This window comes from Myxine glutinosa, chromosome 4 (assembly GCF_964187855.1).
Source record: "Myxine glutinosa chromosome 4, kmMyxGlut1.1, whole genome shotgun sequence".
Lineage (NCBI taxonomy): Eukaryota > Metazoa > Chordata > Myxini > Myxiniformes > Myxinidae > Myxine > Myxine glutinosa.
Window position 1 is genome coordinate 164071143 of NC_136264.1, and position 26192 is coordinate 164097334.

The window sequence follows — 26192 nt, forward strand, 5'->3', positions numbered from 1 at the left end:
GCCCGGGATGTACTTGTTGGTTCCCATCTTGATCAGTACTATTGTAGTAATGACCACATCGTCTATACGATGGTTTAGTTACTCAACTGCGCCCGGTACAGATATTGTTCGGTTAGTATTACAATTCAGGTTCTGCCTTGGCCTATTTTCAATGTTGTTTGAGAATACAAGTGTTCAGAGGTTTGTTATGGCTCGACACAATGAGAAGTTTTGTCTGGCATATGAATATTTGAGGTTAATACTGATGTTTTTAGGATGATGCAGGATGTCAATGTCAATTGTCAATGAATAGACCTTTGACATTACACACAACCTTCCTGTGTTTACACACAAACTCTGTCATACAATGGCTTTTCCTAACACATGTTCATGCTTTTCTCCATTATCATCAAGCACCTCATCATCAACGTGATATTGTTGACTTCATTATGGGATCCATTTTGCTGCTGGTTGTTTCTTCCAGTCCTCTCTCAGTTGTGAAACCTTTAGTGGACCATAGTTCCTGGCTTTTCTGAATTTTGTGACCTTGCTTTAGGTAATCCTGTTTGGAATGACTAAGATGCCTGTCCAAGGCCATGATCTCCACCTGATCAGCACCTTCCAGATGTGTCAGACAGTTTCCTCCATATTTCCTTTATATATGTAGTCTGTCTAAATCTGCCTGCAGATGATGCATTATGTGACATGTTAGGGGTTTCATGTATTTGCATCTAACTAAGTTCTAGTTTTGTCCAGTCAATCACAACAAACACTAGAACGCCACTCAGTAGAGCGCATACTCCCGCCATGGGTCAAGTTGGAATAGTACGATTTCACAAAAGTTTGAGGGAGTAGTTCAGTGACAAGACAAGACAAGACAACACAAGACAGACACTGCACAGATATATATTTAGAATATATAGAAGATAATGTTAAAAAAAACAAGGCAATTTCACTTGCATTTTCGGATTCAGCGTTCAATTCTATATAAGTGAGTGTATTTTGAGGCATGTGTGACTTCAAATAAAATTGTAAGCCAGGAAAAACGTTCGTTTCATTCCTTAGGGCTACAACATGTAAAACTGGCCCAAATGTCAAAACAAAACTCGCTCATTTTAAGTCGTACAAGCTAATGCGACCACTCATTGTTCTGAGAAGAATCCCGTGCACATGCTGGTCACACTTATAACTCACCTAAGTCTTTATAAGTTCATCAAATACTGACACCGCGATTGACATTCGCTGAGGTAAATGTTGATATCTCTTCTGAGGTAAAAAAAACAAAAACAAAAAAAACAAACAGTTTTAAAGCATTATACGTATCAACCGATACATTTTATGAAACGGGGAAACCTAATACACACTTTGGTGGTTTTAAAATGACAGAATATGTCTTTATTAGAAAAAAAAAAAAAGAATCTTGAAGACGACGCTGCTAACAAAATACACCGCTCTAACGCATAACCACGAGTCTAAACTACATTTACAACAAATATGAAAACTATTTTCATATCACAATGTTAAATATAGAAGATAATGTTAAAAAAAAAAATGAGCCCTGTCTTCCAATGGTAAACAATCCTTCAAAAAATTCCTGGATCCGGAATAATATCTTGAGCTTCAACAAAAACTAATCAATTCTTCCTTATCCCAAGGGCAATCATCCCACCAACTTTCATCCAAATCCGTTCAGAACTTTTCCAGATATCTCGTTCACAAACACACGAACACACACACACACACGGACACGAGTGAATGCATTACTCCCTGGCGGGAGTAAAAATTTCCACCCCTGACACTGCTTGACTATTTATGATGATAATCGTATTATTAGTGTTTTATTTAATTGTTTTTTGCAAAGTTTTCCAAAGAGCAGCTTCCCACATTCTGCTGCTCTTATTTGGGATCCACTAGCCAGGAGTAGCAATGTACTTCATGGTGTGCGGAAGTTGCAAGGTGCTGTTAGCTCTAGACACAGGCCTTCACCATCAAAGCGAGTTCTTCGTTATTCATTTTGCATAACAAGCCTCACTAGATGTTTCTATTGTTTTCTTTTTGTTTGTTTCTTTACATTGAATCCGGTTTGCACACGTATATCCATGAGTATTTTTTATATCGTGAAGCTATATAGCATGTCTGTCTGTTGCATGTCACAATGTCATGACCTACTTGTGAAGAAAGTTTTGTTTTGGTAAGATGGCTTTCTGTAAATGTTGGTATTTTAGGTGTCGCGGAAGGCGAGAGAACGAGGCCATTCGGGTTCGAAGATGGTTTATTGTAACAGAAAGATCCAGCACACTCTAAACTCGAACGGAAGTCGGCACGCTTATATAAAGCCGAAAGCCCTCTTCGGAGGGCGTGGCTCCGGCAACCGCGCGTGCATCACGTCCGCACAACCACAAGTCCAACAGGCCCGTGCACGTGTATTATGCCCAAATAAGGTAATCACTTAAGGTAACCGCCACATGCGGTTACCTGCACATAAGGTAACCGCCACATACGTCCCCCCAAAATGCACTCCACGGGCCTATGCGTAGGCCGAGGCGACCGAGGGGCTGGGCAAGTCCTCGGGGGAGGCTGCCGAGGTTCCTCGCGGGCCTCCCGAGGTTGCAGGTCGCGGGTGCAATGCCGAGAAGGCTCGAGCGGTGCACGCGAAAAGCGGGTGAGCCAACCGAGGGGCTGGTCAAGGCCTCGGGGGAGGCTGCCGAGGTTCCTCGCGGGCCTCCCGAGGTTGCAGGTCGCGGGTGCAGTGCCGAGAAGGCTCGGGCGGTGCACGCAAAAAGCGGGTGAGCCAACCGAGGGGCTGGTCAAGGCCTCGGGGGAGGCTGCCGAGGTTCCTCGCGGGCCTCCCGAGGTTGCAGGTCGCGGGTGCAGTGCCGAGAAGGCTCGGGCGGTGCACGCGAAAAGCGGGTGAGCCAACCGAGGGGCTGGTCAGGGCTTCGGGGGAGGCTGCCGAGGTTCCTCACGGGCCTCCCGAGGATGCAGGGTCGGAGAAGTAGTTGCGGTTGTAGTTGTAGTTGCGCGAGGGTGACGAAGCGGCCGTTCCACCAACGTCAGTGCACGTGAAGGTGACGAAGCAGCCGTGCCTTCGGAGGGTCTTGGAATAGGCTCGCCCCTCCGGTCGTAGAGGAGGAACCGAGCGCGGTGCGCGAACCTCATAGTCATGGCCGTTGTCGTTTCCGAAACTCCGGCATTTCGAAACCGCGTTCGAAGCTGCGCCCGAAGCCGTGCGGGAGAAGCCGGCATCACCAGCTTAGGTGTCTTCCCTGGCTAGGGCGCGCTTGCCGTGTTCGTTCGCAGCCCCCGAATCCATTCGGGGGCAGTCGGAGGTCACCAGTTTAGGTGTCGCGGAAGGCGAGAGAACGAGGCCATTCAGGTTCGAAGATGGTTTATTGTAACAGCAAGATCCAGCACACTCTAAACTCGAACGGAAGTCGGCACGTTTATATAAAGCCGAAAGCCCTCTTCGGAGGGCGTGGCTCCAGCAACCGCGCGTGCGTCACGTCCGCACAACCACAAGTCCAACAGGCCCGTGCACGTGTATTATGCCCAAATAAGGTAATCACATAAGGTAACCGCCACATGCGGTTACCTGCACATAAGGTAACCGCCATAGTATCTCAGAAACATCCAGGACACTGTTTTGATTGCTATTACTACCAGTATTTAATGATTGTGTTGCACGATGAGAAGTTTGCACAAGCACCTCTATCATGCCATTTTAAATATCGGAGATCACTTTACTTCCCCTTGATTGAATGAATGAATGAATGAATGATCGTTTTAAGGCCATGATTGTTGTTGAATATTTGAATACAACTCTTCCATGTCTCAAAATGGTCTGTTGATTAACTTCAAATGATCACTGGGATTGCTCAAATGATCATTGCTAATTGACTTTGTTTTCACGTCATCTATTTCCCCCCTTTCCTCTGTTTGCGTGATGGCATGTACAGGTTCAGCTTACACTCTATACATTCCTTTCGACGGAGTTTGTGAAAAATACAACCATCTACAACCAAGTACGGCGTGTCAGCACCACCTTGCAGCTTTTGCATACTATAAAGTACTACTACTGGCTCGTGGATCCCACGCACCGTAGTGGTCTCTCTCCCAAAGGGCTTGGTAAGCCACAAGTGGGAATGTACTTTGCTCTTCAAGCATTTGTTCTTTTGTCTATGTGACGGAATGTCCTTAATCCTATGGCATTTTACTCGACCCGTAAGTACAAAGTGATGGGCCAGCATGTCAAAGGTGTCAAATTGCTATACCCACAGATGGCATCAGACCCAGCAAGCGTGACTTGACATCCCTCAGGGCCTTCCTGATACTCTTTCTCAAGCAGCTTATGCTTAAGGTATGGAACTGGCACAGGATTTAGTTCCAGCCAAGGAGAATGCGAGACAAACCGTGCTGCACTCATCCCAATATGAGTGAAATGACTGATTTTGTGACTTTAAAGTGATTCATAATTCCTCCACTTTGGCTTACAAATGAGGTGAGAGTAGCCGAGAACCATGTTACAAAACATCAATGACCTATTAGATTCAGCAAGCAAGGCCGGACTACATAGAAGAAGCAAAACAAAAACAGAACTTATGAAAATAAATATAATTTCTCATATATGTATTTTTGAAGGTATAAACTAGAAACAAATTCACCTATCTGGGCAATGTAATCCAAAACGACAGTCACTCCAGTGATTACATCAAAGTCTGTGTCGGGAAAGCCAGTGCAATCTTTCAAAAGTTAAATCCAATATGGAGACTTGTCCAAAAGCCATCGATGGAAAAGTGAGCATATTCAAGACCAAAGTCTTTGCATTTACCTTGTACGTGTTGGGAACATTGAGTTCTGTCAAAGCCATCCAATAGCATTCAGACAGCTTCCAATGTACATTGTTCAATGTCAAATTATTTGACAGAATTGGAGATAGACATGCTTAAGCAGGGAGATATGTCATCAATAAGCTACATAAATGCAACTCCATGGAGTACTGCTCTGCACTTTGGGCTGGTGCCCTGGCTTCACACCTTCCTTTGTGTAGCCTTTGTCTTCTACCCCGTCCTTTCTGATCTTGCACCCTCTGCCTTTTCTTTTCTCTGTCCCCCACAGGTTTCTGCAGGGCCCACACAATCTGCTAGTAACCCACTTCTGGGGTAATTCCCAAAATCCAGGCTCATGGCTTTCCTCCATTCATTTGTTCCCCTCTTTTTTTTTTCCTCACCTGTGGAACCAACTTCCTCATTCTGTTTTCGTTTTCATTCTTCCCTCCAAGGCTTTAAGATGGCTGTTCATCACCTCCACAGGGCAACTTTCATACTTGTGATTTTTTTCCTAACCTCATGAACCCTGCAATATTTCTTTCTACCCATTCCCTCACCCAACTTTTCATTTTTTTCTTCAATTTCTCTTGCAACCCCAGTTTTTCCGTTTCTCTTCTTGCTGTATTTGAGATTGTATCCAGTCTGTTTACTTAGAGGGAGTTAGAGGGAGTTCATGGAGGTTACGGATATGGTGTGAGAAATGGAGAAGGTGAAAGGATTTTGGAGTTTGCTGATGGAGCTGATTTGTTGATTTGTAATACTCAGTTCCAGAAAGAGGATAATAAGCTTGTTACATACACGTCAGGTGGGTCGACGACAACCGTTGACTACCTGATGGTGCGTAGGCGAGATAGGGGGCACCTCCGGGATACAAGGGTGATCCCGGGGGAGGAGGCTGTTTCACAGCACCACTTGGTTGTCTGCGACATAAGGGTGAAAGGTGCGAGGAGAGCTCGGCGGGTGAAGTACCAACTGAGAATGAAGGTGTGGAGGTTGAAAGAGGTGACAGTAAGGGAGGCATTAAAAGAGAGGCTGAGTAGGGCAGAGGATGATATGGTTGAGCTTGAAAGTGGTTGGATGTCAATGAAAGATAGTCTGTTGGGAGCCGTTGGTGAGGTATGTGGGTGGACAAAAGGACCACCGAGGCACTCGGAAACAAGGTGGTGGGATGATGAAGTTGGAAAGAGGATTGACGAGAAGAGGAAGAAGTTCAAGGAGTGGCAGAAGGCGAAGGGTACGGGAGCAGAAAAAGCAGAGCATGAAAGTTAAAGGCAGCCAAGAAGGCTGCAAAGAAAGAGGTAGCAAAGGCGCAGGAGGCATGTAGGAAAATGTTCGGAGAACGCTTGGATTCGGAAGAGGGTCAGAGAGCGGTATTCAGGATTGCAAAGCAGATAGCGAAAGAGAGGTGTGATGTGATGGGGGTGAGTTGCTTGAAGGATGAAGTGGGACAAATCGTTGTGGACCCAGATGGAATTAATGGAAGATGGAAAAGATCTATGGAAATGCTGTTGAATACAGAGTAACCCACTAACCCAGTTTTAGGACCGGCAGAGAAGATAACTGAGAAGGAAGTTGAGGAAGCGATAAAAGCAATGAAGAGTATAAAAGCGGGAGGGCCGACGGGAGTTGTTGTATGCAGATGATCTGGTGTTGATTGCGGAAAGTATGGATGGACTGAAGGAAAAGATGAACAAGTGGAAGGAATGTATGGAGACAAAAGGTCTGAAGGTGAATATCAGAAAGACGAAGGTGATGGCAAGTGGTAAAGCATGTGGTGAGGTGGAAAGAACTGGGAAGTGGCCATGTGCTGTGTGCAGGAAGGGTGTCGGAGTGAACTCCATTCAATGTGCAATGTGCACTGAATGGGTTCATCAAAAATGTAGTGGTCTGAGAGGGTCATTAACCAGTGTGGCAGCTACATTCAAATGTAAGGTGTGCACAGAGGGAGTCGCAGATGGAGGGAATGTTGAGTTGGATCTTGGAGACGGCGTGAAGCTGGAAGGTGTGAAAACATTTTGCTACCTCGGAGACGTGCTGAATGGAGAAGGTGGATCAGACTCGGCAACGGTTGCTAGAGTGAGATGTGCATGGAAGAAGTTTCGTGAACTGAGTGGCGTGCTGATGCGGAGGGGAGTGTCGTTGAAGCTGAAGTGCACTGAATGGGTTGAAGCAACATCCAAAACATCCAACATCCAACAAACATCCAACAAAACATCCAACAAAAATCCAACATCCCAAAGCAACATCTCCTTAAACGTATTTTTAACTCGAAGGTCACAAGAAACTCATTTTGCAATAAATGTTCGTTTCCCATAAATCGTACACTTTCAAAAATCCAATCTCACCCCTCCCCTCCAAATCTTCCCCATAACCCCTCCCCTCCAAATCTTCCCCATCACCCCTCCCCTCCAAATCTTCCCCATCACCCATCCCTTTCAAATCTCCCCCCTTGCCCCCTCCCTCCTAAACTACCCCCTCACCCCTCCCCGCCAAGACGCCCCCTCGCCCCTCCCCTCCTAGAATCCTGCCTCACCCCTCCCCTCCAAATCTCCCCCATATCCCATCCCTTTCAAATCCCTCCCCTTGTCCCTTCCCTCCCAAACTCCCCCCTCACCCCTCCCCTTCAAATCTCCCCACCCTCATTGCTTCTCAATTTCCCCCCGCTCACTCCCCCTCCTCAAAGCGTCCTCCCCGCTTCTTCCCCCTTCAAACTCTCACCTCCATCTCCCCCAACCTTCTGCCTCGCTCTTCCCCCTCCTCAAATAACACCTCATTGTGGCTCACCCAATCACCATCAAACCTTTTGTCCGCCCCATCCTTCCCTTTCTCCGAGCTATTCTGAAATCTCTGACACACCTTCAACAGCTCTCCCTACCTCTTCCACCTCTTCCACATCTTACCCTACCCCTCCTCCCCCCTGTTCTGTATCTGATGCTCCCCCTTCCTCTTCATTAACGGTATGGACCTCAAACATCCGGGGCCTTCGTTCAAACTTAACCGATCTCTCCATACAGGTTGCTTCTGTCAAACCAGACGTGATCTGCTTAACAGAAACTTTCCTCCTTTATGATGTCTCTGATTCCATAGTATCTCTCCCGGGCTACTCCCTCCTCCGGTATGATAGACCTGAGCCTCGTCCTGGAGGCGGGGTTGCTATCTTTATCAAAAACTCTCTTCCTCACTCGCCCTGCACTGCACTCTCTCCACCTCACCCCCAGGAATACCTCTGGCTACGGCTTCCCCTTCGCTCCCACCTCTTGTTCATATGTGTGTTGTACCGTCCACAAAACAGTGATGACTCCATCTACATCTCGCTGTCTGATAATATGGACCAACTTCTATCTACCCATCCCAACTCTCTCTTCCTCATATGTGGTGATTTCAATTGTCACCATGCCAGTTGGCTGAGTGTGGGTACCTCTCTCACCAGGCATGGCTCTTCAGCAAAGGACTTCTGCGACTCACTGGGACTGACACAATCTGTCAATTTCCCGACCCGGATCTCAGTCAACGGAACATCTTCTCTTCTGGACTTGATTATGACTAACTTCCCTGAAAATGTCTGCTGCTCTTCTTCTGCTCCGATCGGAACATCTGATCATGTCCTTGTTAAAGTGGACATCTCTCTGACCATCCTCAGGGAGCCTGCTCAGCGTCGACGAGTCTGGCATTTCACTCAGGCCAACTGGCACGGTCTTCAAGCAGCCATCAATCATCTGGACTGGTCTCCCATCTCTACCACCTCTGACATCAACTCATCCTGGGAATTCTTCCAAAGTAAATTGCTCTCTCTCATGCACAGATTTATCCCATCTCGTCTTCAGTTGTCATACCCTTCCTCCCGTCCATGGTACACGGAATCTTGTGGTGAGGCTGTTGCCCAGAAACAACTTGCCTTCGTCTCCTGGAAAGCAAATCCAACGGAAGGAAATCTCATTTCCTTTCACAAAGCCCGAAACAAGTGTGTGTCCACCCTCAGGAGAGCCAGGAAACAATATCTCTCCGTTCTCAAGACCGAACTCTCTTATCTGTCTCCCTCTTCCAAATCCTGGTGGCGTCTGGTCAAATCCGTTTCTGGTGTTTGTTCCCCCTCCATCCCCTCCCTTACCTCAAACGGCTACACAGCTGACTCCGCACGTGAAAAAGCTGAATGCCTCAACTCTGTGTTTGCCTCTAAATCTTGTGTCCCAAACCCATCCCTCTCTGTACCCACCATACCCAGTCGTACCCTGCTGCTCCTGGACTCCGTATCCTTTCCTCCTGACAAGGTGGAAAAGTTTCTGTCAACCCTCGACTCTGATTCTGCAACTGGACCCGACGGCATCAGCCCACGGGTCCTAAAATCCTGCTCTGCTGCTCTATCTCACCCTCTCTCTGTTCTCTTCACCCTCTCTTTTGCTCAAGGTCAACTGCCATCTGCTTGGAAATCAGCCAACATCACCGCTTTGCACAAAAAAGGTGCAAAAACAGATCCTAGCAACTACAGACCAATCAGCCTTCTCCCAATTATCAGCAAAGTCATGGAATCCATCATTGCTTCTGATATGAAATCTTTCCTCTTCTCCAATGGCTTGATCTCTGATCATCAATTTGGTTTCAGACCAGGTCACTCTACTCTGGACATGCTGCTTCTGCTGTCTCAACAATGGATGGAGGTCCTCAATGCCAAACAGGAAATTAGAGCTGTCTCCCTCGACATATCACGTGCCTTCGACACGGTCTGGCACCCCGCTCTGCTCACCAAACTCTCCTCTTTTGGTATCCATGGAAATCTCCACGCATGGCTGGCGGACTTCCTCTCTAGTCGTCGTCAACGTGTGGCCCTGAATGGGTTTCTCTCATCTCCTCTTCCTGTTCAGGCTGGAGTTCCCCAAGGCAGTGTTCTGGGCCCCGTGCTTTTTCTGGTCTTCATCAATGATCTCTCTGACTCTCTCGAAAATCCTCTCTATCTCTTTGCTGATGACTCCACTCTCTGCCGCTCCATTCCTCTTCCCTCAGATCGGCAGTCTGCTGCCTCCTCACTCTCTGAAGACCTGGACAAAATCACAGACTGGTCAAACAAGTGGAACATGTCTTTCAATCCTGACAAATCTCACACTCTTACTATGTCTCTCCGAAAAGATCGACTGGACAACCCTCCCATCTACTTTCTCAACAATCCTCTCCAAGAAGTTCTGTCGCTCAAGATTTTGGGTCTCACTATCTGCCATGATCTTTCTTGGGAAAACCACATTTCCAAGCTGGCCTCCAAAGCCAGTCGCCGACTGGGCATCCTCCGTCGTGCGAAGTCCTTCCTCGGCACACCTGAGCTCCTCACCACATACAAGGCTTTCATCCGCAGCTCAATGGAATACTGTTCTCCCCTATGGGCCGGTGCTCCTGCCTCACACCTAGCTCGGCTTCACGCTGTTGAAACCAAAGCTTTCAGAATTATTGGAATCTCCCGCGATGAAGCTATCTCTGAGGGCCTTTCACTCACTCACCGCAGGCAGGTAGGTGGTCTTTCTGTCTTCTACCGACTCCTCTCCGGCCTTGCACCCCCAGCTCTCTCTGTGCTCTGTCCCCCAAATATTCCTACAGGTCGCACAAGATCTGCCAGCAACCCTCTGATGGTTAAACTGCCGAAATCTCGGCTCTCCGCTCACCTTCACTCTTTCATTCCTCTTTTCTCCCGCCTCTGGAACAAACTCCCTCACTCCCTTCAATCCCACTCCTCCCTCCAGGTCTTTAAAACAGCTGTTCACCACCATCTCTTATCTTCCCCCATCCAAAACCTTGATCTTTTCTACCCCCGCTAATTCACCCCAGATCCACCTTGTTTGAAATTCCAACTTCTTTCCTGGAAGTCCTGGCAGTGTCCATATGTTTTATACCTCTCCCACTGCCCCCTTCCCACGCCCCCCCCCCCCAAAGCCCTCGCCCTCTCTCAGATCTCTCGATGTCTCCATGTCTCTCGGTCCCTGCTCTCAAATGTTGTGTTTGTGTCCTTCCCCCTCTCTCCCCATCTTGTCTACCGCTCCCTATGTTATATGTTTTATGTGTCGGTTTGTCTTTCTGTGATTAATGTTCGCTCTTTCACGAGCCTCGATATTGTATACAAAAAAAAAAAAAAAAAAAAAAAAAAAAAGGGAAAGGTGTATGCTGCATGTGTGAGAAGTGTTATGATTTATGGGAGCGAGACATGGGTAATGAACGTAGAGCAGCAACGAAGGCTGGAAAGGGTGGAAATGCGAATGGTTCGGTGGATGTGCGGAGTATCGTTGAGAGAGAGGAAGACAAATGATGAATTGCGAAAGATGATGGGAATAGAGTCTGTGATTGATGCTGTGAAGAGGAACAGGTTGAGATGGTTTGGTCATGTGTTGAGGAAGGATGAAAGTGACTGGTTGAGAAGAGTGATGGAAATGAATGTAGAAGGAAGTAGAGGACGGGGAAGACCGAGAAAGACTTGGCTAAAGATGATGGAAGAAGAAATGCGGGCAAGGGGGTTAACAAGGAGAGATGCAGAAAATAGGGCAAAATGGAGAAGATTGTCATGGGGTCCGCAAGGCGAACCCCCGCTCTAGCAGGGAAAATGGCCTTAAAATGCATGTTGTTGTTGTTGTTGTATCCAGTGTGTTTACTCACTGTGTTCTCCTCCCTCTCCCATTGCTTTCATTCTTCCCCTCACCCATTCTTCTGCCAATTGTTCCTTTATTGTGTCGTTCAACTCTTCCTTTCTGTGACCCCCTTTGAATTAGGTTCTTTTTGTTCTCCTATGATCTGCTACGTTCAGGATTCTAGCTATTCCACGGGGCCTCAACTTCGTATCTAAAAGTTCATATGGAGGTGGTCTAGGCTATGTTCTTAGGATGTCCAATACGAGAATTCTCGAATCAGCATGTCAGTGGAAACCAATGGTGAAACAAAAATATGGAAGATGCAGGGTAACACTAAAGTTCACAATTTCAACAAAATAAGGCATTATTTCAGTTTAGGCCTATTCAATTTGAGGAAAAGGTGCATTATAAAGAATTATGTTGATTGTTCTGTCTTATGCACCTGAATGGGCTGGCAGGCAGAATGAAAGAAAGTAAGAAAGTCCCCAAAATGCTTGGATAATTTAAATGTAAAGAACTTGCTGTAATGGAGCAAATGTGAATGTCACCGAAATTGCAAAATTGACATGTGGCGGAAAAAACACCACCTTTGGTAGTAGCCGGTATTACAAATCAACATCCTTTATCTTGTTATATGAAGTATGATATGTTTTCATCAATAAAATTTCTTTTAAAATGACAAAAATTATAAGGTGCATTTCTAAGAATGTGCTGCCCACCATAGGTGGGCTGAGAAGGGTACTGCCGCCCTGAGGGCAGGAGTGCCTGCTAGTTAGTCCAATGGAAGAAGTTCATTGGATTCTCATTGCTGCAGACATTTTAGCTTTATTTGATCAATAGACATCTGTATTTGGTCAGCCAACTTTATTAATATTCTCAAGGGTTATTTTGTCTATGGGTCTGATGGGTCTGATGCCACCACTAATACCGGCTACTACCAATGGCACTGCAATATCATAGAAAGAAAACCAGAACACCTTCAGTTTACCTCAAAAAAGTATTTGAAGAATATTGAACATATTTGAAGAACATATTTGTTCACATGATTGTCATTGTAAGGGGATCTTACAGTGAACCAACATTTATTACTTGCAAAATCGAAGATTTTAAAAAGTATATTGGTTGGTCTTGTGCGGTATTCTGTCGTTTGTCTGTTTGTCTGTCAATCGCCTTCAGGTCACAATTTTAAACCGATCTTCACGAAACTTCACCAGATGGTAGAGTTGGTCATAAGGAAGAAGCCTATTGATTTTGAGGTCAAAGGTCAAAAGTCATCTTGAGGGCTAATTACTAAAATTGTCATTTTTCATCCGATTGACTTGAACAGCATTTGCATATTGAGTCAATTAATTGGGAAACCAACAATTTTGGAGGTCAAAGGTCAACTCGAGGTCAAACTTCTAATATCAATTTTCATCTGAAAAATCATCAATTTTAATCTGATTGACCTGAGCTTTGATTAAGATCGTCAATTTTAATTTCAATAAAAGGACATTTGATGTATCCATGGCAACTTTTTATTTTGGGGAGGGGTGGATTTTGCAAGTATTGTGCTCTGCACGACGTCTTCTTGTTTTATTCATTTATTTATTTGAGTAAAGGTCAATGATTAAAGTGTTGTGTATTTGTTTCTAATTGTTTATTTACATTTTAGGACGGTGCTGTTCATTCTGAGGAACTGCAAGCTGTACTTAACTACCTCCTGACTATCCATGAGGTTAGCTGTCAGGTTCTGAATTTTCTCTAACACTTATCCTAAAACTAATTTGTCATTAATGAGGGTGCACAGAAAACCAAACTTGTGGTGCACTAAGCCTTCTGAGAATTTATGTGTCAGCAACTGATTTGAGCCATTTAGATTACCTGTGGCCTAGTTTTAGCTTCTTCTTTTCTGTCGTTTGTGGTAATATGGCAACTGTATACCCTCCAGCATGTTACCATCTACAGTATGGCAATGGCACTGCATTTTATTTCATAATGTCACTGCAATATCATAGAAAGCAAACCAGAACACCAACAGTGGCCAATTTTAACCATGTTCTACTCTCTTCACACCTCCTCTCCTTCTTCCGTAATAGGATGACAACCTGTATGACATTCTGCAGCTTCTGGTAGCCCTCATGTCTGAGCAGCCAAGTTCCATCACCGCATTTGATCAGTGCAACGGCATCTGGTACAACAACTTCCTATGTATATATATATATATATCTAATGTCCTTTATATCCTTGTGCTTTAAACGTGGCTATTGTCACTTCACTGCAGGATTTAAGGAGGATTCAATGAATATAACTTTTAACCGTTTGCCCCGATTTTGAAACGGTGTTCATTAATGTAAGTTTGTGACTTGATCATGACATGCGAGGCATTTGTAATCCATCAGTGTTTTTGTTCAGTATAGTGAAAGCATCTCGAATCATTGTTTTTAAAAGTTCAAAAACTACCGAACAGGTGTATTTATCATATAAACTGTCGGCAGTTTGACCTTTATGACCAAAGATGACGACATCGGTGCAGACCTCATATTATTTAGTTTTCTCATGTTTTACTACTAAAGAGGCATTGATCATGGTGTAAGATTGATTTTACACAGACATTATTTATTTATTTATTTATTTAATGCAAGCTCATATGGCAAAGAAAAATGTGAATTATTCATAAAAGTTGTGCTCGGAATGTTTGCATGGGATGAATTTTGCACAAAATAGTTTAGTTTAAAAAGAAAGCGCTTTTACTTATTTTTTTCCTCCTCATTAATACACCTTGTTGTATCTGGTTACCTACGCCACTGAAGAAAAAAAAACTTATTACAAAAACTGGCACTCGTTATAAGCTTCACATTAATTGCATCAAAGAAGTTGGGAAAATGCTTAATTTGTTATTGCAATATACCACTATGTCTCCAGCCTTCTAGATTTGGCACAGTCTGCACTAAAAATATACATTATGTTTGTGTGTATGAAGAGCTGTGTGAGAGGAGGGAGGTGGTGGGGGGAAGGAAGGGGGGAGGAGGAGGAAGAGGAGGAGGAGGAGGGAGGAGGGGGAGGAAGAAGAGGGAGGAGGAGAGGAGGGGAGGTGGCAGAAGGTTGGAGGAGGTTGGAAGAGGTTGGAAGAGGTTGGAGGTGGGGGAGGAGCTAGGAAGGGGGGGGGGAGGAGGAAGGAGGAGGAGAAGGTAGGAGAAGGGGAGTGGGGGAGGATGGGGAGAGGGGACAAACAATGCAGATAGTTTCCTTCTACTGTTTCTTATTCAGAGTTACGTGATGAATATGGTCCCTCTGGCATGCTCAATTTGTGCATTTGCTTGCATGGACATTGGACATGTCCATTTCTATGTGTGCATGCGTGCATTATTTTTAAAATCTCAATCATTAAGCTCCACACTACTGCTGTATCACTGGTCACCTCACTTGGGATTTTTCTGCTTACAATAACTTCACGTTTGAGGTATCCATTGGCACTGATGGTCAACTTTCATCTCATTAGTCTGGATCTTTATTGTGTTGTTGTTGTGAATATCGCCACAGGCCTTTATCATGCTATATAGTTTGCTGGGTTGCCCAGTTTCCTGGGTAGATGTTGAACAAATGATACCTATGATTTCTCACTTTGACATGTAGAGGACAGACTTCGCTATAGTTATCCTTTTATTATTGTCTTTAAAACATATTTCTTGTCTGCATATTTAATGTTCAGCAATCTTCACCACCATGGTTGAACTTTGTTTTGTTTTTTTAATTCCCACTCTAAGTATAAATGGTCTACAATAAGTCTGATCTTCTCCCACTGAATGTTGCACTTCATCTCATTTCCTTTACCCCCAGTGTTATCTTCAAGCTTTTGGCATCAAGCAGTGATAATATCAGAGTACAAGCTCTCAAGGTGTTGGGGTACTTCCTGCATTACCTAAACCCCAAGTGAGGCTTTATTGTGGCTGAAGATACAGTCATATATTTGTTTTTGCTTTAATGTCAACATTTAATTATATTGCAAAGATTCACAAGGAAACTGTGGGCCTACTGTTGTTAAAAGGAATGATTTAATCCACACATCTCAAACATGTTTTGTTTTTTATTTAACCTTTTTTTTTTTTTTTTTTTTTTGCTTCTCAAGCCTCACACAATCCTCAAAGTTCTGGTGGCAGCTCGTCAAGTCTGTCACCGTTTTCCTTCTGTATCCGCATGCCGAAAGGATAGGGATAGATTCATGTTGGACACTGTAGCTCTTGAAAAAGCTGAATATCTGAATTCTGTTTTTTTAATGAAAAGGCAAAGGTCCCGAATCCCTCCCTTCCCGGGGTATATATATATATATGTATGTATGTATATATGTATGTATGTGTGTGTGTGTATATATATATATATATATATATATATATTATATAAAATTTCAAAACACACATGGTCACATGTGTGCCGCACTGACCGGGTCCTCAGTCGAGGTCCTCAGCATCATCCCATTTCGGCCCTTAAACCTCGATACAGTCAGCTAAGGTGGGCCAGCAGGGGCACACACACATCCACATGCAGCAACTGCACCTGGATGCGTACATACCCCCACCCCCAGCCAGTGCGAACAACAACAACAACAACACCTCCACATCCAGAATCCACTGCACCAAACAAAGATGGTGGAACACTCAAACACCCACCTTTATACCCTTCACCACTCACCAACAAAACACACCAGATCATTCATACATGATACATACATAATTCATACATAGATCATATATACTTCGTCAATATATAATGACATTATATATAATGTCAATCCTATTACTCTATTTATGACGCACGCACATTGTATTACATAATCATTATCATCATTATTACTACTCTCAGGACCACCCGTGCACACCCATAAAACAATAGTGTGAAACTCTTTTGTCATGGACTTTTGAAAAGTTTATTCAAGATATGATTCTTACTTTTCTGTGTACATGGATGAATACTTGTGTGCAGGCGCAAAGCAGAAGTGATGAACACACACAACTTGTTCAACTTGTTGCAAGAGCGACTTTCTCTCCACACCAACGAGCTCTCTATGACTATGTACAATGTTTTGTTTGAGGTAATGTCCCAGTTGCTGCACTTCTGGTCTTTGTGCTTATGGAGAATTATATTGCATTGAAGGTGTACTAATAATGTGTACTGCATGTAGGTAATGACCGAAAACCTGTGCACTCAAGTTATCCACAAAAAGCATCCAGACCCCAACTCCTCCGTCAAGATCCAGAATCCTTGTGAGTGTGCCAAACAGTTGTATTGTAAATAAACTTAATTTATTGATTTATTTGCCCTACACTGTTACCATAAGTTGACGCTATCATCCCTGTAACAAATTGCCCTTTATATGCAGAGCATATTATTGAAGTTGCAAAAATCAAATTGAGTTCATGGTAAATGACTCCCATCCCTCCTTCTCTCCAATCCACCCACCGATCTAATGCATTCAATATGTTACGAGTCACAATTTCCCCATTGCAGTTTGTGTTCAGCACAAATGTAGCTAACTTATTTTGATTCAATAGAGTTATGTGGTGACATGTAAACATCCCTTTCAGCATGAGGCCCATTTATTTGTTGATGTGCAGTGGTTCTCAAGGTGGTGGCCAACTTGCTGAGGAACTCTTCGTCTGGCCCGGATAACATAGAAGTAAAGAAGGTTTTCCTATCAGACATGATAAAGCTCTTCAACAACAACCGTGACAACAGGAGGTGCATCAATTGTCTCTTTTCCGTAGACAGATTGGCAGTATCTTATAAAAGGACACTTTGTCTGTAGTTTTTCCTTTTTAAGCCAAATCCTGAATTCTGGATTGCACATCTTCCACCCCAAGTTCCCATCAATCCTGAAATTATTACCCACAATTAGGTAAACAAAATGTCTTGGTTGTCAGTTAATTGTCATCTGTTTGTGTGATCAGGAGTTTGCTGCAGTGCTCCATTTGGCAGGACTGGATGTTCTCACTGATGTTTCTGGTTCCGAGTACTCCTGATGAGAAGAACATCACCGAGTCGATTTTCTCTCTCTTGCGCATGCTCATGTATCACGCTCTCAAGTTCGAGTGGGGTGGCTGGAGGGTCTGGGTGGACACCCTGTCTATCGCACATGCCAAGGCAAAGACTTTACCTGAATTATGTTCAGCAGTTTTTGGTATTAATGATGACTAATGGTATTAGTTTATCTGTACAAAATCACTATTTTGGTTTTGAAGTAATACTGTTGTTTTATGAGTTATTAGCATTTTCACAACAACAACAACAGGCATTTTAAGGCCATTCCCCCTGCTAGAGCAGGGGTTAGCCGTGCGGGCCCCATGACAATCTTCTCCATTTTGCCCTATTTTCTGCATCTCCCCTTGTTAACCCCCTTGCCCGCATTTCTTCTTCCACCAACTTTAGCCAAGCCTTTCTCAGTCTTCCCCGTCCTCTACTTCCTTCAACATTCATTTCCATCACTCTTCTCAACCAGTCACTTTCATCCTTCCTCAACACATGACCAAACCATCTCAACCTGTTTCTCTTCACAGCATCCATCACAGGCTCTATTCCCATCATCTTTCACAATGAATCATTTGTCTTCTCTCAACGATACTCCACACATCCACCGAACCATTCTCATTTCCACCCTTTCCAGCCTTCGTTGCTGCTCTACGTTCATTACCCATGTCTCACTCCCATAAATCATAACACTTCTCACACATGCAGCATAAACCTTTCCCTTCAGCTTCAAAGACACTCCCCTCCTCATCAGCACGTCACTCAGATCCCGAAACTTCTTCCATGCACATCTCACCCTTGCAACCGTTGCCGAGTCTGATCCACCTTCTCCATTCAGCATGTCTCCTAGGTAACAAAATGTTTTCACACCTTCCAGCTTCACGCCGTCTCCAAGATCCAACTCAACATTTCCTCCATCTGCAGCTCCCTCTGTGCACACCTTACACTTGAATGTAGCTGCCAACCTGGTTAATGACCCTCTCAGACCACTACATTTTTGATGAACCCACTCAGCGCACATTGCACATTGAATGGAGTTCTCTCCGACACCCTTCCTGAACACAGCACATGGCCACTTCCCAGTTCTTTCCACCTCACCACATGCTTTACCACTTGCCATCACCTTCGTCTTTCCGATATTCACCTTCAGACCTTTTGTCTCCATACATTCCTTCCACTTGTTCATCTTCTCCTTCAGTCCATCCATACTTTCCGCAATCAACACCAGATCATCTGCATACAACAACTCCCACGGTAAACCCTCCTTTACGTTCTGAGCCAGCACCTCAATCACAGCTGCAAATAGTAGTGGACTTAGTACCCACCCCTGATGCACTCCCACCTTCATCTCAAACTCACCACTGTTCCCGTCCTTCGTCCTTATTAGTTATTAGCATTGTCACAATATGATTAATTAAGTGTTGTTGGTTCGGGGTTTCAAAATAAAAACACGTTCTTTGATTGTTAAGCCAATTCTGGTTTACAGCATTTCAAAGTTGGTGTTCTTGCTTCACAGATTTTAATTTTCCATTGACTTTATCTTTTTTTGAGAGTTGGCATCATTGCAAATATCCTCCTACACTTGAGGTTTACATTTTGGCAAGTGTGCAGAAATGTATGATGCTCAAGTTGATAGTTCCCTTGATCTTTATTTGGTGTGCAGGTGGCGTATGAAGCACATGCCGAGCGCCTTGAGCGCATGTATACTGAGATGCGGGCGAAGGAAGAAGCAAATGTTGAGAGTGGGCCAAAGTCAGGACAGGCCAGTGTTATCTCTGGCCAAGACACCACAGGTCAAGAGGCACACATCATGGAAAAGGATGTATGTCCGTCCATTTCTGGTAAAGAAGATGCTGAGCAGGATGTTAGGATAGATGTTGAACATGGAGGAGAAATGTGTGATGGAAGACTTGGTCTAGCAGGGAATAATGAAGTGGTATCTCAGGAGCTTAAGCAACCGATGGAGGAGAAAAGGAGAAAAGAATGTCAGGAGGAGCAGGTGCAGCCTGATGGCGTGGATTATAAGAAGCAAGAAAATGATGAAGTTGACCTCGGGGCGAGTGGAGAGCACGTTTTACCAAACAAAGCTGATGACGAAAATGAATACGTTTTGCAAAAACAAGACGATGGAAAGGTGCTGATGAACTCTGAAAGGGGGATTGTGCTGAGGCCGAATGACATCCCCCAGCCTCAGTCAATATCTGGAGAGAGAAATGCAGATGTGAAAAGAGAAGGAACTTTGTCATCGGTGCAGCTGGAAACAGTAAAACAATCAGATGATGATGCTACAAGCAAAAACAAGAGCACAGAAGGAAAAAGCATGAACTATAGCGAAGAGACTGTAGTTGCGACTGCTATCGTGCTGGTGAACGAGGCCTGCAACGCAGCGATTGGTGAACTTGAAGCCCCCGGGGAGCAATATGAGGGTTGCCAGTTAGCTCCAACTCTTCAAATGAAGACACCAAATAATGCACAAAGTTCAGATGAAGACAAATCAGGAAACCTGGATTCTGTTATTGCTGCTGAAGATGAAGAAGGAAATAAAGATGCGACACAAGACAATATGACCCCAAAACTAGAAAAGGAGGGTTTTGCCGCATGCATCCAAACGAATGTGTCAAACACAGTAAGTATTCTTTTCTGGAAACTTTTAAAACCAGCAGAGTTACCCGGCGTTGCTTGGAAAATAAATATTCAGTCACGCAATTTAGTTTTGATATTCTGTTTATTTGTAGTGGGCTTTTTATAGCCAGAGGAAGCCACGTCCCTTGGGCATGCCACTTGTCTAAATCTGATGCGCCCATGTTTTTTGTCGTGAAAAGTTACCCCCCATGAACCCCCTCTTCCCTCTCTAAGTCACTTCCTTAGGCTGTCCATGAAGCACAACCGAACAAACAGACGTTCACAAATAGGGATATACGACAGATAGATAATGCAATTCTACAGTTTTTTATTATCTTGAAGGTGTTTAGTACACAAGTGTTCAGAGATAAAAATAAAATAAAATAAACAAAGATGATGCAGAAACTTCATTCTACTTTAACTGTTTATTGAACTTTTTGCCAGTTTGTGCAATGCAGCAAGCCATCTCCTCAGCAGGGTGGTCATCCTGGAGTAGCACTCAACTTTGACCCTTCACAGCTCCCCGAAAATGTACGGTCTTTCGCACCTGGCAAGCGCAACACCTCTGCTGGAGTCACTTTTAGTGCGGGCACACAGGCTGCAACATTTCGTGTGCCTGAGTTTGTGTGGTCTCCCATTCACCAACACCTCTTGGCAGATTTGCTCTTCGCGCTCGAGTCAGAAGTGCACACGTGGAGGAGGTATGCGATGTATTTTCTAAGACGTTGAAGGTTGAGACTCCCATTTCTGTCATTAAGGGTTTTATTGCATGTCAGATAATGTCTGAAGGTAAAAATGCTTACAAGAATCATCTGCACACGAGGAGACCATTAGGTCTATTCAAAGCCTGTGCTAGTATTGCCAACTTATGGTTGTTTGTCCGTGCTCTAACCTTTTAAATGCTGAGCATCAAGCAAGGAAGCGGCACGTACAATTTTGAAAACCCTTGATATGACTCTGCCGGGATTCGAACCGCCGACTTCCGAGACGCTCCAACCATTATGTCACCGAGTTTGGCTTGGTTTACTACATTGTGCTTGGTTTTTAATCAACAGTCGGGGGTGGGAAATCTCACTTACGGAAGAGTCAATTACTTTTTCCAACATTCTCGTTCTCTGCCAGCAACATGGAAATCTGCCTGTGACAGTCTTTACTGCCACGTGGCCCCACATAAAGCTGAAAAGTATCCTAAAATATGGCTGATTCACCAGCTATCCACCTTGATATAAATGTAGGAATCATCCTTGAAGTTTCCATCAGAGTTTTCCAAATCGGATTGGAGTCTGCTCTCATCGTTGTCCTCTGTTTTAACGAGGTTCAGTTGCATTAGCACCTCATCAGCCATATTGTTTCTTGCACTGTCACGCACTTTCTAAGTCATCGTCCTTACTGTTCAGAGGAAATACTGCTGTCATTCATTGACATTACAATCGCTTGATTCACTTGAATTGGTTTCAGACGAAGATGCCATGTTATACTTATGTCACAAAATGGCAATCATGAGACATCAGCTTTGGAGATTTACTTTTGGGAAACTTTGAAAAAGCTGGCCTGAGGAAATGGACAGATGTAATCAAAATTGTTTTTGGAAATATTTGAGAAATGGGTCACAGATTTAATTAACAAGCAATAATGCAGAATTTGACGTAAATGCCCAATTGATATGCCTCCACCCACGTTAGATGTCAACCCACTGTTACGTTTGATCTCAATTAATGGTCACATGATAAATTATAATACCACTCTGTGGAGTGCAAACCTCCACCAGGCTGAACTGTTTACGTTTTGTATCCCACTGATAGTATGGATATGCTTCCGGACCTGAACCAAAATCGAATCGGCTTGTTCTTGTCACCTACCCAACTCATCTGCCAAGTTTGCCAAGCATAATCTGTCGGAAACTTTTTGAAATACAATATATAGTTTTTGGCCCCATTTCTCAATTGTGAAAAATCACTTTAAAAAATAAACATCCGGACATTTGCCAAAATTGAATCAATTCGTCCTTGTCACACACCAAACTTGTCTACCATGTTCCGTCCGAATCTATCCATAACTTTTTGAGATGTCATGCTATATATCGTTTTTGGTCCTGTCTTTCAATGGTGAAGAATTACCAAGAATTCTAATTTCTGGATCTCCACCAAAATCCTTCTGGAAGAGAGAGAGAGAGAGAGAGAGAGAGAGAGAGAGAGAGAGAGAGAGAGAGAGAGAGAGAGAGAGAGAGAGAGAGAGAGAGAGAGAGAGAGAGAGAGAGAGAGAGAGAGAGAGAGAGAGAGAGAGAGAGAGAGAGAGAGAGAGAGAGAGAGAAAAAGAAAGAAAGAAACAGAAAGAAAGAAACAGAAAGAAAGAAACAGAAAGAAAGAAACAGAAAGATCTCTCTGTCTCACTTTGTTTGTCTCTTTCTCTGTCTGTCTCTCTATTTCTGTCTCTGCCTCTCCCTCTCTCATTCTCTGTCTCTCTATCTCTATCTTTGTCTCTCTGTCTCACTTTGTCTCTCTGTCTGTCTCACTTTGTCTCTCTCTCTGTTTCTGTCTCTGCCTCTCCCTCTATCTCTCTATCTCTCTCTCTGTTTGTTTCTCTGTCTCTCTCTCTCCACTTGCAGTTTGTCCCAAAAAAAGCAGAACCTTTATTAAGCAAATATCTCTCCAATTCCCATGAGTATTCTGTAGTAACTCCATTAGTTTGATCCAGTGTACTCTATCAGTCTTTTTTCAAAAGCAAATGTGCATTCCTCTCCCTCGCATATCTCAATAGCCCAACTGCATTCTCTTGTCTTGAGCATTTTAAAAAATAGCCAAATTAAACCCTGCGAAGATATTCTTCCAATTTTGCTCTTTCTCTTCTTGTCAGTAACTTCAGCATATTGTTTGAGGCATGTGGGAATGGACTGAATGTGCGAAACAAATCACATAATTGGCAGCATTTGGTTTATTTTTCATAGGTGTGATAATTATTTTGAAGAAATCATTTTGCTATTCCCCTCTCAATTACAGTGGATGGTTTTACCTAAATCCCATGTAGCAAATTAATTCTGCTGAAATTTCATTAATGCCTGTGGACTTTCCATTGTTGAGCTCATTTATTGCAACCCACACTTCACATGTAAGAACACCAGGGCTCCAGACAATCAAGTTCCACCTCCTCTTTCTTTTCTATTTTGATTTCAATGGGCTTTTCTTCCTTGGCACACACTTCTTCTATATGTTTGTGCCATTTTTCTTACTTCCATTTTTATATCAGTCGATAATTGTCCAACTTTATTGTTGATTGATTCAACGATAATTCCTTGTGAATCCAGTCTTTTCACTCTCTAATACGACACATCAATTCCGCATCTCCTCCATCCAGCTCTTATCTCTTCACTTTGTTCTTTCAGGCAAATTTCTTTAGTTACATCATTTCCTCTCCTGAGCATGTTCAATCCCCAATACATTTTTTGACTCTTACCTCTGTTCGCATTTGTTATTTCCTTTGCTCTTTCCTTTTAACCAGCATTTAATTGGTCACCCAAGCTTTCCGAGACCTTGTCCCTTTTATCTAACCAACAGTGGGCTTGGGACTTTCACTAATGTCATAATTCAGGATGAACCAGTTCTTGCTTACACTCTCCATTATAATTTTCCTTAATTTTATCAGTTCTTTCTCTGAACTTTAGCCCACCTTTACCTTTCAACCATTCCAAAATTATATTTCCTATTACACACCGTTGCTTTGACTCCAAGGATAGCCAAACTAAAATGTTTCCTTACAGGCTGCATTGAATGGTTACCGTAGGACTGTGAACCAGTGGGGCTCTTCCAAATCCTTTTATCAAATAAAGCTAAAATAATTTAACTCTCCTGGGAACCCAATTCAATCAAAATGTTCTTCTGACAAAAATTGGGCGAGACGAAGCAAGCCAGCCGGTCCTTAAGAAATAAATAAAGAAATAAATGATTACACAAGGACACTATAATAAACCACAATAAAGCACCCTATCTTCCCCTGAGCACCAAATACACACTCACTCACACAACTGGAGAAGCAGTTTAAAGAATATAGCAGTGTCAGATGGGCCTGAAACCACAACGGGCCATTTGGCAAGTGAGCGAAGACAGTCACAGGTGGAGGTAGCCGGTAATAGAGGAATCAGCGACTTGAAGAGACTGTGGCTACAGAGACTACAGAGAAGTGCACCTCGGAAAGAGACAACCAGCTCGGTCCCCTTCACCTGTTCTCAGTTGCTCTCCACATGCACTCCACTTCTTTCTCCATCACAAAGCCAGGTTTTTACCCAATTCCACTCTGAAGCCTTCAACTTTTCATTGCCATGAGGTAATTAACACATCTTGTCGTCATTGCATTCTACAAATCCCCACCTTTTATGCACTGACATACAACTTCTGTGGTAGAGTTAAATTCCTCTGTTGGTGTGTGGAGTCGGAGTGATGAGGGGGTGTGGGAAGGGTGTGACCTCACCTTATAGATGTTGGAGAAAATGTTGACCCTAATTAAGGAAAAGTGTATTGAAAATATACTATCAATCCCAACCTCGTATTTCTGTTCTGTTTATTGTTTGGGTGCCAAACCGACTTACTAAACCTTCGTATCTCCCTGTTTTTCCAGATGTAGCTTTGTATAATTCATTTTTGCTAAATAGGCCTTTGTTTAGCTCTGTTTTTATAAAACACTGACATTATATGAGGTAAACTTGCTCCCTACTACTGCTGTCTGATATTTTAGTCATACAACAAAGACTCTGATGGACATTGTGAACACCAACGAGAACTACATATTCGTGCATAATATGTTGCAAGTTATTTCCCACCTGATGGACAACCTTCTTATGGCCAGTGGTGGGATCCTCCCAACACTGCAAGGATTTGTTACCCCAGGGGTAAGGCTGTTGCTATTTTATTTTATATGATAGACATAACGTGCTGCTCATGGTCTCTGGGAGGCAGTATAGTGGAAATATATTGGGGGCTTCTACATTAACCCTGTATTTAGGCTCAGATTTAAATTTGTCGACTTGTGGTAAGTTGAACAATTTATCTTGTGTATACAGGGCTACTGCATATATATGAAGCCCACCTCCCCTCCCCCTGCTCGCCCCTCATCAGCATATGGAGATTGTACACACAAAGGATGGACTCAGCCCAGAGCTCTTGGACAACCTCCTGAGGAGGTTACTAAACCTGGTGGATGCATTGGTGTTTGCCAGTTCACTTGGTTTCTCCGACCTCGAGTCTGAGAAGAACATGCCAGCAGGGGGCATGCTGCGGCAATGTTTGCGACTTGGTAAGGGCGGACGGATAGAGGGTGATGGGGAAAACCTATATGAAGAAGTTCGGTAATTTTTCAACACAAAGAGCCTTTTTTTCTTTCCTTTTTTTTTAAAGCATGTTTGTCTTAGGTTTAAATATAAGCCGATGTTCTGACAATTGGTCAGGAATAATACAGACAATGGTACAATGGACATAATACAAACATCAGGTTCTGAATGTTAAAAATTTTTTTTTTAAATCTGCGCTCTTTGCAGCTGTTTACTTTCCCATTGAAACATTGACACTACCACATGATTACTCAAACCAGAGAGCATAAAACATTAGAATATGCATTGCTTTGTGCTTTCCACAGTGAGCTATATGGCGCTTAGGAACTGTTTGGAATGCCAGCAGCTGGAGAAAGCCAGGGAAATCCAGCGCAGTGACAGCTCAAGCTTCATTCCTGATAAGGCTCCTGATGGCAAGGTGGACTATTTTATACGTATTGTTACAACTGTGCTTCCTCCTGTGGCAAACTTCCCTATACTGTATTTGCATATGCCATCTCTGTTGGTGTCACTTGGGACTTGAGACCACTTAAGATAAATTACCAGAATTAAATCACTGTAATTTTGTTTGTGTAAATGTCTTTATTGTTAATATACCTTAACAAAAAGTGACTGAAGTGGCTTTATCATCAGCTTATAATAGGGGTAGTTCAAGGTTGACATGGACTTTTTATTTTCGAAAATCTCAATTTACATGCGGTTCAGGGGTGGGGGAGGATAGCTCAGAGGTAGAGAATTTTTGACTGCAGATAAAGAGGTGCCTGGTTTGAATCCTGTTGGCCCTCTAACCTTTAACGAGACTCAGTGGTGTAACGGTTACAACGTCCGCTCTGAGTCTGGGAGGTTGGC

At 43.6% G+C, this 26192-nt stretch overlaps 1 protein-coding gene across 2 annotated transcripts in view; it reads left to right on the top strand.

The window, feature by feature from the left end:
- Positions 1 to 26192, top strand: part of LOC137425478 (lipopolysaccharide-responsive and beige-like anchor protein) — a 722436-nt gene that overhangs the window by 141362 nt on the left and 554882 nt on the right. Inside the window, exons 13-26 of one of the 2 annotated variants that reach the window (XM_068113965.2) lie at positions 3936 to 4104; positions 4257 to 4336; positions 13059 to 13121; positions 13483 to 13577; positions 15224 to 15316; positions 16364 to 16472; positions 16563 to 16644; positions 16996 to 17119; positions 17329 to 17521; positions 19068 to 20030; positions 20471 to 20727; positions 24752 to 24905; positions 25132 to 25309; positions 25649 to 25761. In XM_068113965.2, coding sequence (XP_067970066.2) covers positions 3936 to 4104; positions 4257 to 4336; positions 13059 to 13121; positions 13483 to 13577; positions 15224 to 15316; positions 16364 to 16472; positions 16563 to 16644; positions 16996 to 17119; positions 17329 to 17521; positions 19068 to 20030; positions 20471 to 20727; positions 24752 to 24905; positions 25132 to 25309; positions 25649 to 25761 — 2673 coding nt within the window. The remainder of the gene's footprint in view (positions 1 to 3935; positions 4105 to 4256; positions 4337 to 13058; positions 13122 to 13482; positions 13578 to 15223; positions 15317 to 16363; positions 16473 to 16562; positions 16645 to 16995; positions 17120 to 17328; positions 17522 to 19067; positions 20031 to 20470; positions 20728 to 24751; positions 24906 to 25131; positions 25310 to 25648; positions 25762 to 26192) is intronic. The other variant, XM_068113966.2, reaches the window with a different exon arrangement.